This window comes from Salvia splendens, chromosome 6, assembly GCF_004379255.2.
Source record: "Salvia splendens isolate huo1 chromosome 6, SspV2, whole genome shotgun sequence".
In the NCBI taxonomy this organism is placed as follows: domain Eukaryota; kingdom Viridiplantae; phylum Streptophyta; class Magnoliopsida; order Lamiales; family Lamiaceae; genus Salvia; species Salvia splendens.
Genome location: NC_056037.1, coordinates 27,651,142 through 27,666,849, shown reverse-complemented (window position 1 = coordinate 27,666,849; position 15,708 = coordinate 27,651,142). Strand labels below are relative to the sequence as shown.

The following is a 15,708-nucleotide window of genomic DNA, read 5'->3' as shown; positions in this document are numbered from 1 at the left end:
AATTACTACGCCTCTCTGCATTGAACTTGGTATCCACGACATCAATCGTTATTTATACAGATGTTCAATTATTCAAAATTCCTAACCACCAACACTTAAAACTTGAAAGTTGACAGTAGTTCAATTGAGATATCACACACACACACCTCCAAAAACACTAAATTAAATACAAACAAAGCTAAATATGCATTGCCCATAATATAGGTGATATCTGTTCCCTTTAATATCTCTTTCCCTTTTCGCTTTTATTTTCTTCTTTAATAGTATAAGACGTTGAAAGAGCGTTTGAGGTTCTACAAGCACGCTTGCCATCATTAAAGCTCCAAGTCATTTTGGGTTTGTGCAAAATCTCACTGAAATCATATATGTGTGTATTATCATGCACAACATGATGATTGAAAGCGAATGATTGGCCACGGAAAATTAGTTAGACAATGAAACCCCGACAACTCCACTGCAAGCAACCTGCCATGCCGGGGTGCACCGTCAAAAATGCCCGAGAAATTAGCAATTCGGCAATGACGCGTGATGCTACTGCCCACACTCAACTCCACAAAGATCTAATCAAGCACATTTTGATGATATTTGACAACGGTTAGCTGACCTCCCGCAACAATTTTTCTGAAGTAACTTCATTGGTGGTAGTTGACTTTCCACGAACCATTCGATTTTCAAACTATGAATTTCAGTGCTTAAAATAAATTGTAATTTTAGGATTTGAATTATGTATTTTTCATTATTTTCAATAAAATGTCATTTTAAATTTTTTTAATAAATACTCCCTCCGTCCATGATTAAATGTCTCATATTTGACCGGCACGTGTTTTAAGAAATTGTTTGACTTTATGTAGTAAAGTGGGTAGAAAAGTTAGTGGAACGTGGGACCTACTTTTATATACTCCATCCGTCCCACAAGAATATGCATTCTTTCCTTTTTAGCTCGTCCCACAAGAATATGTATTTTCTAATTTTGAAAACTATTTTCTCTCTAATGAGGTGAGACCATTTCTTCATTAACAATACTTTAATTACCTTTTCTCTCTACCTCTCTCTTACTTTACCAATTTTGCATTAAAACACATACCAAACTCAAAGTGCATATTCTTTGGGGACGGAATGAGTACTAGTTTTATAATAAAATGTGAGTGGAATGAGTTAGTGGAATGTAGGGTCCACTTACCAAATATAGTAAAAGTGAAGTGAGATATTAATTGGCGGATGTACGAAAAAGAAAAAATGAGACATTTAATGATGAAAGGAGAGAATATTATGAATCTAAATTTAAATCAAATTTGCTAGAAAAAATAAAAATGAAATAGAATTGTAAGACTCATAAACACATAAACACTAAGAGAGATGGAAAGTTTTAGATATTCTCTTAATTAACAGATGGAATAAAAGTAGTATGAGATCTATAAATAATGAATAAAAGAAATGGATCAGCAGAAACTTTATTTACTAGAAAATTAGTCGTTGTCAAACATTGATTTACTACTACTACTACTTACCAATTTTGGTAGCAAAGACAATTATTCAATCCAATAATTAATTACTATCTCCATATCACAATAATTATCTCGTATATTTTGGGCACGAGTTTTAAAAAATATAGAGAAAAGTTATTAGAATGTGAGATCCACTTATTATATTAATTTTATAATAAAATATGAGTGAAGTGAGTTAGTGAAATGTGAGAGCTACGTACTATTTATGGTAAAAATGAAGTGTAAAAATTATTGTGGAACGTAACTAAATGAAAAAGAGAAACAATTATTATAGGACGGAGGGGAGGGAGGAATTAATTACTTGCGCCTCTCCCATTGAACTTAGCATCCACGACATCAATTCTTGTTTATACAGATGTTCAATTATTCAAAATTCCTAACCACCAACATTTAAAACTTAAGTTGACAGTAGTGGATTTGAAATACATACTATCATATTCACACCAATTCCAAAAACTCTAAATTAGCTAAATATGCATTCCCCATAATATAAGTGATATCTCTTCCCTTTAATTTCCTCTTTCCCTTTTCGCTTTTATTTTCCTCTTTCTGTTTGTTGAGGGTTTCCAGTTTCGGAGAGAGAAGCAGCAGCAGCAAGCACAATCTCTGTGATTCGCAGGTGTTTCTGTATAGTAATATTCATGATTGTGTGAATTGTGATAGTTTTAGTATATCTATATCTGCTTCACTCACACTCTCTCTCATTGCTGCAGCAGCAGCAGTATGATGAGGACATGCACCAGTGCTGCATTTCTACTCATCACAGCTCTCTTCTTCGCCGCCGAATCTCAGGTCTCTCCCCTTCCCCGATCCCTTCCGTTTTCACCTCAATTTTCTCCCCAATTTGACCTCAATTCTCCCCTCAGCTTCTCGATTCCTGCTCCACCGCCTCCGACTGCCCCCTCGGCCTTTACTGCGGCAATTGCCCCTCCCTCGCCAAATCGCAGCCATTCTGCATCCGTGGCCAAGCTCAAATCCCTACTTCCTTCGTACTAATTCATTCAATTCTCTCTCTCTCTCTCTCTCTCAATTGTAATTCTAATTTCTAACTCTGTGTGTGTGTGTGTGTGAATGATTGCATATGATTATTAGGTTAGTGGACTGCCGTTTAACAAGTACTCATGGCTCGTCACTCATAATGCTTTCTCAATTGTGGATGCGCCTCTGCTGACTGGTGCTCAGAGAGTCACTTTCTACAATCAGGAGGATTCTGTTACTAATCAGCTGAGGGTATGATGCTCAATTCACTGATTTTTACCTGGCCGCCTCTGTATAGGATCTAATTGAATTTGTTTCATGTGTAGAATGGAGTGAGGGGGTTGATGCTGGATATGTACGACTTCGAGAACGATATCTGGCTCTGCCATTCCTTCCGCGGCCAGTGCTACAACTTCACCGCCTTTGTAATCTACTATGGCCTTTTTTGGTTCTTTCTTTACTTCAATGCTCTGTATTATCTTATGTCGTTTGTGATGTTGCTGTTTGTTCTGTGGAAATGGAATGAGTAGGAGCCTGCAGTCGATGCATTGAAAGAAGTGGAAGCGTTCTTGACGCAGAACCCTTCGGAGATTGTTACCATCATAATTGAGGATTATGTTCGCGCACCCAAAGGATTGACACGGGTGTTTGCCGACGCTGGTTTGGATAAATATTGGTTTCCCATTGCCAAAATGCCAAGGAGAGGTGCGGATTGGCCCACTGTCAACACCATGGTGAAGAATAACTATAGGCTGCTAGTTTTTACTTCCGATTCTTCCAAAGAGGCGTCTGAAGGAATAGCATACCAGTGGAAGTACATGGTGGAGAATGAGCGTAAGTACAGAATTGTTATCGAGGTTTGCTTCTGCATTTGGATTAGTGTGGTCATGCAATTCAAGTCCCCATTTTGTATTTTGTTACAGCGGGAGATCCGGGGGTGGTGCCTGGCTCGTGCCCAAACAGAAAGGAATCAAAGCCACTAAACTCGAGAAGTGCTTCTCTGTTTCTGATGAATTACTTCCCGACTATTCCAGTTCAAAGTGAAGCTTGCAAGGAGCATTCTGCACCACTTGCTGATATGGTGGCAACTTGTTACAAAGCTGCTGGGAATATGATGCCCAATTTTGTGGCAGTGAACTTTTACATGGTAGTGGAATTTTCATTAGAATTTCAATACCTTACTACTTTAAGTAATAATTTGGTTTTGCTATCAATTTGCAGAGAAGTGATGGAGGAGGGGTATTTGATGATCTGGATCGAATGAATGGCCAGACATTGTGTGGGTGTGCTACCGTCTCTGCTTGCCAGGTTTGCCCATATTTTGTGTCTAAAAGGGATTTTTATTGTTGATGGATAGAGTCAGAATGACTAATTGAGGAAAGCAGTGGATGTCTATAAACTTAGAAAGACATTTCTATTCCTAAGTTTAGTTTTGTCAATCAAAGATCTTCTGCTCTTTATCATTAATGTTATTGCAATACAAAATATGTTTTGCATATGAAAAGATATTGTGCCAGCAAAAAGGTTGTTCTATATTTTTTTAACATAGCTTCTAATGCTAAAATCTCAAGATTCTAATTAAGCCTTAAATTCTAGGTGCCTTGTAGTGACATACCAGTTTTTCCCCTAGACGATCATGCAATCATGGATTAATAAACCCCATTAAATACCAAAAATTGATGCTAATTGTGAGGAAGTGTTGTTTGCCTGCAATTAAATATGACTGAATCCAGGACCCGTGGTCCCATTTAAATGTCTTTATTAATGAGTAAGATCTCCTTTCATGCTGATGCAGCACAACCACTCATCTTAAATTCTTTTGTGAGTGAAATACGCCTGTGCTATGATTGCTTCATGAAACAATTTTCCTCAGTGAATGAACAATTCTGTTATTGTAGTACCGTAATGAGAAACATTTCCTCTATATTACTCCATCTCCCATCGGGAAGGCTGGAAACTTGTGTCGTAGTATTAGTTTGCAAGAGTTTTCATTTGATACGACTGCAAAGTTCTATTTCAAAACTTGATACAGCTGCCTTTGAAATGAACTTATTGCAGGCTGGAGCACCTTTTGGAAGTTGCAAAGCTGTTGGCATGCCTAACACGAGCTCCACGACTACAGGCACTGCTGGAAGCTTCTCTGGGTCTGTTCAGTTATCCGGAGACGCATCAGCAGTCAATGCTCCTGGTTTGTCATTCATGTGCTTGTTTCTGGTCCTTATAACCTCTTGCTTGTTGTGATAAGGATCGAAACATCGAAGCTCCGTTGAGGTGCACAGATGAGTTAAGCCTAGGGTCTCCTATTGCTGTAGCCTCTGAAGTTTTGGAATCAGAATATATTAGCTATAGATAAGACGATACTCTCTTACAGTAGACATTGGGGAATCAACTACGGAGCTTGGAATAGAGAGAGCGACAGTGAAGAGAGGCCAAACTCTATGAGGTGCGGCCACTTTCTATATTTACTTCTTCCATTCTACGTGTGCGCCTGCGGGATGAGTTTCTGATATCATTTTACCGTATAGTTTGCTGGTCGTTGAGTTGTGGAGATTGTCAAAAAAGTGTGGATACGGCATTATTGTTAGACATGAAATATATCGTTAACTGTTAACTAGTACTACTATTATTGTTGCATACAAAGCACCTCTATATATGCGTTTGTGAAGTTCTATGTTCCACTTGCAATTATAAATCATTCATTTTCAGTTCCAATGTTTGATTGTATTTTGAAAAAGTAGTTTAACATTGTAAGTTTTGCATGTTTAAGTGAAAACTTGATGGTAGTTTGCTCATGAAATGAAGCAACATTTGCATATAATGTAATCTCTTCGTCTGTTTCTTTTAGGACTGGAATTAAGTAATGAGTGTTTAGCATTTTAAGTGGGTCTGATAACCAGGAAGATAAAGATTTAAGTATTTTATTTTTAGTATTGATTTAATTTTTATATGCAGAATTTTATTTGGAATTCAGAATTTATTTTGAAATTCAGCATTTTTCAAAGTTAGTTCTGTTTAATTGGACTTCAATTTTTCAACATATTTTAAGTAAACGTCTTCTAATCTAAGGTTTTTTTCAGGTTATGAATTGTTGTCTTAATTCTGTTACTTAGGCACTGCTTGGTAGCTATGTTACAGCTAGATAATATCCCCCCGTCCCACAATATTGTCACACTTTATTTTGACCATAAATAGTAATTAGGTCTCATGTTCCACTAACTCACTTCATTCACATTTTTATTATAAAACCAATATAAAAAAGTGGGTCTCACATTTCATTAATTTTTCCAACCAACTTTTCTTTACATTTCATAAAACTCATGCCCACAATAAGAGTGACAATTAATGTGGGACGGAGGGAGTATGACTTATTCGAGTTTAGCTGTGTGTTTGGTAGCAATGTTACAAATCTGCATGTGCCGTGTTTTTTATCCGGCTCGGTCAAAGTACTCCTAAAAATCTATGTTTCAAGCAATGTTACAAATCTGCGTGTTTTGTATCCGGCTTGGTCAAAGCCCTCCTAAAAACCTATGCTTCAAGGAACAATGTAACTCCTCATTTACCTAAGTTACATATCTAGTCTACCCAGTTAGTTTAAGGAAAATACAATATTACCTATCAATTTGTAAAGTTTAGTTAAACTATCTCCATAAGTAACCTTTGTAATCTAATTTAACTTTTTAATAAAATATCCATTTTTCTTTCTTTCACATGCACAATTACCATGTCTAATGGAATAAAGTAGTTTTTACTTTTATTTGGGGACTCGAATCAACTTAGTAAATATTTTCTTTTTCACATATTTTTAATCATACTCAAAATTTATAATAATTTTTAATAAATTAAATACTATATTTATCCCAAAATAGATACTATTACATTTTTTTATTGTCCAAACATGTCACTTTTCATTATGGATGTCAATCGGGCCAACCCATTCGGGTACGGACTATTCGGGTTATGATTTTTTTTGGGTTATAAAAGTTCAACCCTAACCCTTCGAGTTTCGGGCTTACCCATCGGGTTATTCGGGTCAATGCGTATTTTTAGTTTTTTTACTATTTTCAAAAAAATAATACATACTTTTAATTTTTTTTAATTATATACATATTTTTAATTAGTCATGCAACAATGAAATACGTATTTTTAATTTTCTTGAATATTTTTGAAAAAAGATTAAGTTTTTCAAATTAAAATAACTTATTCATTACATATTTACGTAATTATTTACAAAATATCTATCAATAGTATGTTTATGTTTATGTATTTAAAACATAAATCAACACTTTGTTTCAAAATTTAAACAAAAATCAAGTATTAGAAAATTGAATAAAATTTTCATTACGTGAGAGGTGGAGCGTAGATGTAACAAAAATATTTTGAATCGTTGAAGAGTGAATTATCAAGATGCTAACTAATTGGAGAAACTCTAAAGTTTTCTTGAATTATGATTGATCAAATTTTATTTATTTCAGTTGTAGATAAGTCAAATACTGATTTATCTTTGTTTTAAGAATCATCAAAGTACGCATAGATACGAGTATTTATGAATCCATAAACCGCATAATGATTTTTTTCGTGATCTTATATAGTCGGTTGACGTATTTGGATTTTGCATGGTTTTAGAGAGTTGACTTGGATGATTTTGATTATATTTCTATATTTTGGTATGTTTACATGTTTGTTGAGAATTGATAGAAAATGGATTAGAGAAATATACACAAAATATGTGGATGTGCAACAGCCTTGTTCAAGTCAATGTTTATCGCAATTTTGAAGTCTGAAAAGCCCCTAATGCATATAATTCTTTTCGTCTTCGAAAGAGCTTCGCGTGAGTATCTTGCACGCCTCAATCGGAGCTTCATAGAGAAAGTTATGCCCGTTACAAACACTGCGCGCTATCTAGAAGCCTTCAACCCGACGGGTCGACCCGTAACCCGACCGGGCCAGCCCGCCCAACCCGGAGACCCGACCGGGTCAGCCCGAATAGCCCGATTTCAAATTCGGGTAGCGAAATTGCAACCCTAACCCTGTATTTTTATCGGGTTGTTCAGGCCGGCCCGCGGGTTACGGGTTACATTGACATCCATACTTCATCTTTTGAAAAATGTAAATCATTAGTAATTAATATATTCAATATCTTTTTTCTCTTCTTTATTTACTTAAAATCCTAAATACTCCCTCAGTTCCAGTTAAAATAATATACTCCATTCGTCCAACAAGAATATGTACTATTTCCTTTTTAATTCGTCCCACAAGAATATGCACTCTTTCCTTTTTAGTTCGTCCCACAAGCATATTCACTTTCTAATTTTGAAAACTCTTTTTTCACACTAATGAGGTGGGATCCATTCTCCACTAATAATACTTTAATTACTTTTTCTTTCTGTCTCTCTCTTACTTTTCCAATTTTGCATAGTAAGTAGGCCGAACCCAAAGTGCATATTCTTTGGGGACGGAGGAAGTATTTCTTAGTCGGCACGAGATTTTTAGGAGTGGTTAGTTAATGTGTTTAATTTGAGATAAGAAAATGTGAATGTAAGTATTAAATAGAGAGAGAGTGAGAGTTGAATATTTGATTGGAAAAAGAGAAAATGGTTACCTGTATTAATTGGAAGAAAAAGTTTCTAAAATAAAAAAGGGTCATAGTAGTTGGGATCAAAGGAGTAACTTTTTTTCTTTCTATTAATACATTAAACTCTTTTTCTCTATCTATATAACACAATAAACATCTTCTAAAATCTAAAATCTGTGTAATCCCAAGTGTGATATCTACTTTGGGGATGGAGATAAAAACAAGTCAAGAAATTACGTTTATTTCAAGTTTATTATAAAAAAATGAGTGAACTACAAAATTGGCCTCTACTTATGACAAGTCGAATGCTAGAGGTACCTATGTTTAAAAAAATGCATTATAGACCTCCATGTATGGGTATAATATCATTTCATACCCTTTTTCACTATTTTGAGTTTTTTATGCCACTATTTTCCACACTTTTAAACTCAATGTCATTCCAAGGGTGTTTAAATCTTTTTCGTTTTTATTACTATATAGTATGATTACTTTATATTAAAATATTGTTTTCATTTAATTCATAAATATTTTAAATTTAATTTGATTGATAAATTAAAATACTTATCAATAGTTATCACAAGAATGATTTTATGTTTTTATTTTAGCTAGATATATTTTTGTAAATAAACTTTTTTAAATAAAACCTTAAATTATGTAATACTAGATGATATGATAATTAGAATTGTAAGTATTTTAATTCATCAATTTTACCAAATTTTATATACTATAATAAACGATGAGTAAATGGAAATGGAAAGACTGAAATGCCATAGGTGGCATTTTGGGGAAAAAGGGGGTGAGAAGGTCATGGAAGAGCAGAAATAGTGAAAAATGACCCTAAATGGTATTATACCATACGTAGTCCTCTTCTGTGCTGAAATGCACAGCACGCCCATGCTGTCTCTCATAAAAAATAAAATAATCAAATAAATTAAAATAAAATAAATTAAATAAATATATATTATTTTAATGAATTGTGAGAGGCAGCAGGGCCTGCTGTGCATTTCAGCACAGCAGAGGATCCCCACCCTACGTAGAGGAGAGTCTATTGTATTTTATGAAACATAGGTACCTGCAGCATTCGAACGTCCATACGTAGGGGTGTTTTTTGTAGTTCACTCATAAAAAGGGTTATTTTCATGTAAATACACGAAGTTTCAATATTTTCTATTTTTTCTCCTGAATTTTTATTTTTTTAATATAAATACATGAACTTTTAATTTTTCTGAAGTTTTCCCCTACAACAAATTTTGGCCAAATTAAAGCTTATGTTGAATACACTAAGCATATTACCATCTACATGGCGAATGGAGGCAAATTAATATAAAATTTTCATTTTCTAATTTAAATACTTGAACAATGAGAATTTATAATTTTTTTCCAATTAACAATTTCAATCAAATAATATTAATACTTTATTTGATCACGATTTAAGTGATTATGTATAAATTTGCATATACTCATATTTTTATTATTTAAACGATGTAATTTTAAAAATGTTAATAAAATATTATAGAATAATCACTCTCCATAATTTTTTATAAATATAAAGTAATATTTATGTCTAAATATAAAAAGTGTTGGACATTAAATTATTTAGAAATATTGGGGGGGGGGGGGGGGGGGGGGGGGGGGGAAGGGAATCAGAAAAGTTCCAAAGTTTGGGGAATATTCTAAAAAATCTCAAAGTTCAGGGGATATTTTAGAAATCTCAAAAGTTCTTGTATTTTTCAGCTTCAATACTTGCCGCTTTTGGCCTCGTTGGCACTTCCGACGTACATGTCATCTTCAATTTTAAGAAAAATTATTTTTTAGGGAAAAAGCACAAAAACTGAAAGTTCATGCATTTAGATTCAAAAATAAAAGTTCGGGGAAAAATAAAAAAAATGTTGAAAGTTCGTGTATTTATAGGCAAATAACCCTAAAAAAATAATGCAATTCTAACCGATGAAGCCGAAAAAGAAGAGTAGGACGGTAGTAAGTAAAGAATCCATAGCTGCACTAAGGTTTTGGTTCGTAGTGGTGAAGAATCTATGGTTTCTGTCTCTGAGTATTGCTGTAAATCTATGATGATCTATCTTCTCATCTGAGCCTATTTTTCCGGCATCTTGCTCGATTGAGGATTTGTTGGATATTGTGTTTTGGCTATTTTCTTATACATACATGTTATTCTTTCCTTGTTTCCATTTTCTGCATGACTTTGACGAAAAAAATGTTAAATGGCGTTACTAATATGACTTTCTTAATAAATCTCAACTTAGTTCTTTTAATTTTTATTTAACCAGAACAATAATCTGGTTTTGGCATATGGCCAATTATAATTTGTAAAACTAATTCAACAAAATGCTTTATAAATATTAATAATTAATTTAACACATCAACAATTAAATTGAACTAAAAGTATTCGTATCCAAGAAGGAGATAAGAGTCTTTTTAACCTAGCAATACTTATCAATAACTTTTTATAGAATAAATCAAGATAAATTATTATAAATCTTGAATATTTAGAGCATCCACAATGGGGCGCCCTATGCTCCGCCACATCAGCATTTTATCCTCCTACCCATTCACCTGCAGTGGTATGCCCTATAGGCCGCCTTATAGTCCGCTCTAAGCATTTTATTTATTTGAATATTTAAAACACTACAAAAATTGGAAAAAAAACTTCATTTCATTGAAAGTTCAAATATTACAGTACGAAATAAAAAAAAACTACAAATTCTCAATGGCGGTTACGGTCCCAAACTTCTTCAATCATGTCGTTCATGAGCTGAGCATGATCTTGTTGGTTGCACATTGAGGCCTGTCTAGATAGAACCTCATTGTAGCCCATCGGTAATCCTCGAACTTGGGGCGGGGTCGCCGTGCTGGAGCTAGATCCAGCTTCATCATCGCCCCAATCAGTGACTCTTCCACCTTCGTGTTCGACTATCATGTTATGCACGATGATGCACGCATACATGACATCGGCGATGACTTCCTTGTACCAGAAACGCGCCGGACCTTTCACTATTGCCCACCGCGCTTAGAGCACACCAAATGCCCGCTCCACATCCTTCCGCGCAGCCTCCTGCTTTTGCGCAAATAAAACTCTCTTGTCACCCATTGGGCAGCTGATCGTCTTCACAAAAACGGGCCACCTCGGGTATATGTCATCGGCCAAGTAGTACCCCATATGATATTGGCGTCCGTTGGCAGTGAACTCGATGGTCGGGCCGTTGCCATTGCATTGCTCGGTGAAGAGGTTGGATGAGTTGAGAACGTTGATGTCGTTGTTCGACCCCGCTACACCGAAGTAAGCATGCCAGATCCAGAGCTGATGGTCAGCGACGACTTCGAGGATCATCGTCGAGTGGCTGCCCTTATATCCACTAGTAAATTGGTCTCTCCACGCCGTCGGGCAATTCTTCCACTCCCAGTGCATACAATCGATGCTCCCTAGCATTCCAGGAAAGCCGTGCGCAGTCTCGTGCATCTTCATCAGGGCCTGGCAATCCACAGCAGTCGGCTTCGCAAATATGTGTTGCTATAAGCCTCCACAACTCCCCTACAAAAATTCTTCAGGCACTCGCGGCCAGTTGTCTCCCCGACGTGAGGGTACTCGTCGAACATGTCCGCCGTGGTGCCGTAAGCCAATTGCCGGAGCACAACCGTGCACTTCTGCAACGGCGTAAGTCCGAGTCTGTCGATGCCATCTTCCCGATACTGGAATTATTCATCACGTGCCTCCAACGTTTGGACAATGCTGAGAAAAAGATCTCGCCGCATTCTAAAACGGCAGTGAAAAACCGTCGGGCCCCACCGTGGTTGCTCGGCAAAATAGTTTGTGAACAGACATTGGTGTGCTACGTCGTGCTCGCGGCGAAAAAACGTCCGACGTCGAATCGACCTCGGGATCTGCTCCGCCGCTTCACGCTCGCGCTTCATTTCAGCCAAACATCCGCCGCAGCCTCATGAACGCAATCGAATAAGGCCCGAGTAATGCCCTCCGAGGTACTCTAGTCGTAGGCGGGTCTCATTTTTTTAGTGAGAAAGATTGGAAGAGAAATATTGGTGTGTGGGGAAAGTGAGAGATGAGAGAGAAAATTTTGTGTGGAAAATGGAATGACAAATGGGGCTTTAATAGATAAGAAATTCGAAAAAAAAAGAAAATGTTTTGCATCGTCCGCGTGACCCGCAGTGGGGCGGACGATACCACGGACGATGCGTGTTCCGACGCCATCGTCCACGGACGATGCATCGGGGATCGTCCGCATGGCTACAGTGCCAGACGATAGCCCGCCCGATGCATCGGGCGGAGTCCGCCCCACTATGGATGCTCTTACAAATTAGTCTTGAATAGCTATGGCCTATGAGTCTAGACCTAGAGGGACAAAAGGCCAGGCTGAGCTGGGGGAACTGGGCTAACCCCAAACTGAAAAATACAGAGCCCAACCAGATCTAAATTGAAATCACCTACAACCAAATTGGTCGGGAATGTGACAGGGTATTTTTTGCTAGCTGACAATTCGAAGTGAATTTTAAAATGGATAAACAATAGTACTCCCTCCGTTCCGAGCTACTCGCTCCTTTCTTTTTCGGCACGGAGATTAAGGAATGAGTGTATAGGAAAGTCAAAAATTACGGCTGTAGGTGAATTTTTTTACTAAAAATGGAAAGAGTGCAAGTAACTTGGAACGCCCAAAAAGGAAATAAGTGCGAGTAGTGCGGGACGGAGGGAGTATAAGGATAAAAAAAGCATAACTTTGTCAATTCAACGAATTGTTCAGTAGAGTATATACGAAATTGACTAGATTGAGAATATTTTGGTAGAATTTAAACTCCAGAACACCTGTTCCTTCCACTCTAGGGAAGGTTTGAAACAGTATTTTATATGACATGACTCGTACCTTCAAAATAAAATGTCCAATTTATTACGTTTTGAACTTGCCCATTCATTCATTAAATTAAATAAAACCTTCAATTATTCCACTTCTGTCACGGAAAGTCAACGTATTCATCCCTCCAAGCAATTTATCCATTACAAGCAACCAAAAACTTTCTACCTCTACAACTCATATCTTAATCAATTTGACCAGCTCTTCACATTAGAAAAAAGATTTCATCATTACAAAAGCAATGCGATGAATTGCAAACTGCTGAAGGATATTTTACAAGTTTTCAAAGTTCTTTACAATTTAATGACTTCTCACAAAGCAAATCACAAATAACATACAACAAAAGCAATCGATACATACAAAGATACAAGCAATCTTTTCTTCATCAATTGAAGGAAGAATCATGTTTCTTTATTCATTTCAATAAATACTGAGATATTTCACCAATAATGGAGTTTGAGAAGCAGAATGCAGTTGTATGTAATCATCAATAGACAGGCCATGCATGGAGTGTTTCGTCATGTATCGCTATCCCTTTAGGCTGTATTTGAAGGGCCGGGCTGATAGTAAGTAGGCCGATGAAGCAGTCTAAAGGAACCCTCATTCCCCACACGTTTATGGACTCTAGTTTACGGCACTTATTGACAAGAGCTAGAAGCCCGTCCTCAGTTACATGACGACAACCCCACAAGATGATAGTCTGGATGGAGAAATCACAACATCTAAGCTTCGAAGGTAATCAGATTGATGAAACTTCTTACTTAATTAAGTAGACTTTAGGCATTCATTTCATGCATGAAAAACTCATAACTTATAATAGATCAGAATCATGTTTCTCTAAGATGAGATAGATGTACCTTGAGATGAGGACAGCTATCTGCAATGGCGAAAAGGGACACGTCTGTGATAAATGTACCACCAATGTTGAGGTGATGCAGTGAAGTTGCTCTTGAGATCTGCAGGAGAAACAACGTGTAAATCAGCACTGGCTCGAAAAGGATGGTCATGGGAATTCTAGGTTTCCTATAAGAACTCAACGAGATAGTGTAAGGGGAACAAAGTTCTCTACATGATTCATGGAGTACTTATTTTTGTAAAGAGTGAAATGATGGCACTCTTACTCTTCATCAATGGTCCAATATATATTTCTTTTAACTACGAATGATACCTTCATATGTAAAAAAGAAAATAGCAACGGTATACCATTTGCACAACTCCTTTGTCTGTAATTCCTGTCGAACCCCACAGAGAAATTGAAGAGAGATTGCAAATACATTTCGCCGTGGATAATTGCTTCAGCCCGTGATCAGTAATTTGGCAGCCCCATCGGCTCCTTGATCTATAAGTTAAGTTCCATAGCAAATTAACACAAGAAGTAAACACAAACACAAACACAAGCACAATAGCTGCTCTTTTCTCTATCCACAAAATTCTGTGATTTCAATTAATAAGATATAAAATGATTCTAAATCAACAACAAAGATCTGTACACAAACCAGAGGCATTGCAAAAGCAGAGACTTCACCAAGCATAGTATAGCACTTAAATTTCACCAACATAATTTCTAGGTGAGGCTTCCTTTCAAACTATGACAATTTCGCATCACCAAAACAGAAGAAGCTATTGAATTTAATGATCAGACGCTAAAACTATTCCAACACAACAACATTCCGAAAACACTACGATTTATCCAAACTGATACCAATCTACAGAATTAACAAATACAGTTTCCTACCAATAAAACACCTAATATCAAACCCTAGATTGACTTGTTCACAAAAAAATCTACGCAAACACAAAAGCAAAAACTAAAATACGCATAAAAAAAAACACAGCGTGCGTGTAAATTAGGAATTGAAAAACAGTACATGTCGAGCTCCTTGAGGCTATAGGCTAAATGAACGAGGCGAGTGGTGGATTCGTCATCCGTTTTCCAGCCGGAGAAACTCAACGATTCCTTCCGAGCCAGAGATTCCTTCACCCCCTGCCTCCATTTCCTACACACGCTGCTGCTCCTGCGCGTAATAAGCAGCCGCGATTCGGAAAACGAAGCGGAAAATCAAAATTGAATCCGAAAATGAAGTGGACAATAAAAATTCAATTGGAAAATCAAAATTGAATGAGCTTACTGAGCCAAGTCTTTGAAGGAAGTGAGGAGAGAGAATATATGCGCCAATAAATCGACAGGCAGCCGATCGATATCGGCGTCTTCGTCTCCTATTGCCTTCATTTTCGCTTCGTTCAATGGGAAAAATCGGTTAGCGCGGGGCTGGGATGAAGATTGGAATGCATAAAATGGTCTGTGATGAAGAAGCAGAATGTATAGTTTTTATGAATCAGGTTTGAAGAAGGAAAGAGAAATTGGCAGATAGAAACGAGTGAGTCATAATAATGATTAAATGTGGTCATCTTTTCGTCATTTTATTGAATCTACAACCATGGAATATTCAATGCGAGATTACGACTAATAATTAAAGTAGTTGTATTTTTTTTAATATAGGTAAATGAATATAAATTTAAGAGTTAATAATTAAAAAACAAAATATCTATTTTGGTTTTATTCAGATAATGAAATAAAAAAAATTGTAAAAAGACTTAATAAAACAAGATACACATAATAAATCAAAAATTTATAAAAGGATCTAATTAAACAAAATGTATTTATATAAAGACATTTGGATCTGTTTGGCCTATTATCTAATGTATTTAATGACATATGTAAAGTTAGATCACCACTATTCATTTATGATCCAATTGGTGATAATTACTATAAATT

At 36.3% G+C, this 15,708-nt stretch overlaps 2 protein-coding genes across 3 annotated transcripts; one reads left to right on the top strand and one right to left on the bottom strand.

The window, feature by feature from the left end:
• The first annotated feature begins 1,938 nt into the window (after positions 1–1,938).
• Positions 1,939–5,195, top strand: LOC121806602 (PI-PLC X domain-containing protein At5g67130-like). 2 transcript variants are annotated; one of them, XM_042206714.1, is made up of 9 exons: positions 1,939–2,124; positions 2,222–2,297; positions 2,372–2,494; positions 2,598–2,735; positions 2,810–2,908; positions 3,014–3,317; positions 3,407–3,630; positions 3,705–3,791; positions 4,542–5,195. In XM_042206714.1, exons 2-9 carry the CDS (start codon positions 2,229–2,231, stop codon positions 4,722–4,724), a joined length of 1,227 nt encoding a protein of 408 aa, XP_042062648.1. In that variant the 5' UTR covers positions 1,939–2,124; positions 2,222–2,228; the 3' UTR covers positions 4,725–5,195. The 2 variants fall into 2 exon arrangements, with proteins under 2 accessions (XP_042062648.1, XP_042062647.1); XM_042206713.1 differs by having other exon boundaries at positions 2,219–2,297.
• Positions 5,196–13,142: 7,947 nt separating this feature from the next.
• On the bottom strand, positions 13,143–15,313 carry LOC121806545 (F-box protein At5g67140-like). Its single transcript, XM_042206626.1, has 5 exons — positions 15,062–15,313; positions 14,801–14,947; positions 14,136–14,271; positions 13,790–13,888; positions 13,143–13,632 (listed from the first exon to the last, which is right to left on the bottom strand). The coding sequence occupies exons 1-5, from the start codon at positions 15,160–15,162 to the stop codon at positions 13,420–13,422; spliced, it is 696 nt and encodes a 231-aa protein (XP_042062560.1). The 5' UTR covers positions 15,163–15,313; the 3' UTR covers positions 13,143–13,419.
• Positions 15,314–15,708: the final 395 nt, after the last annotated feature.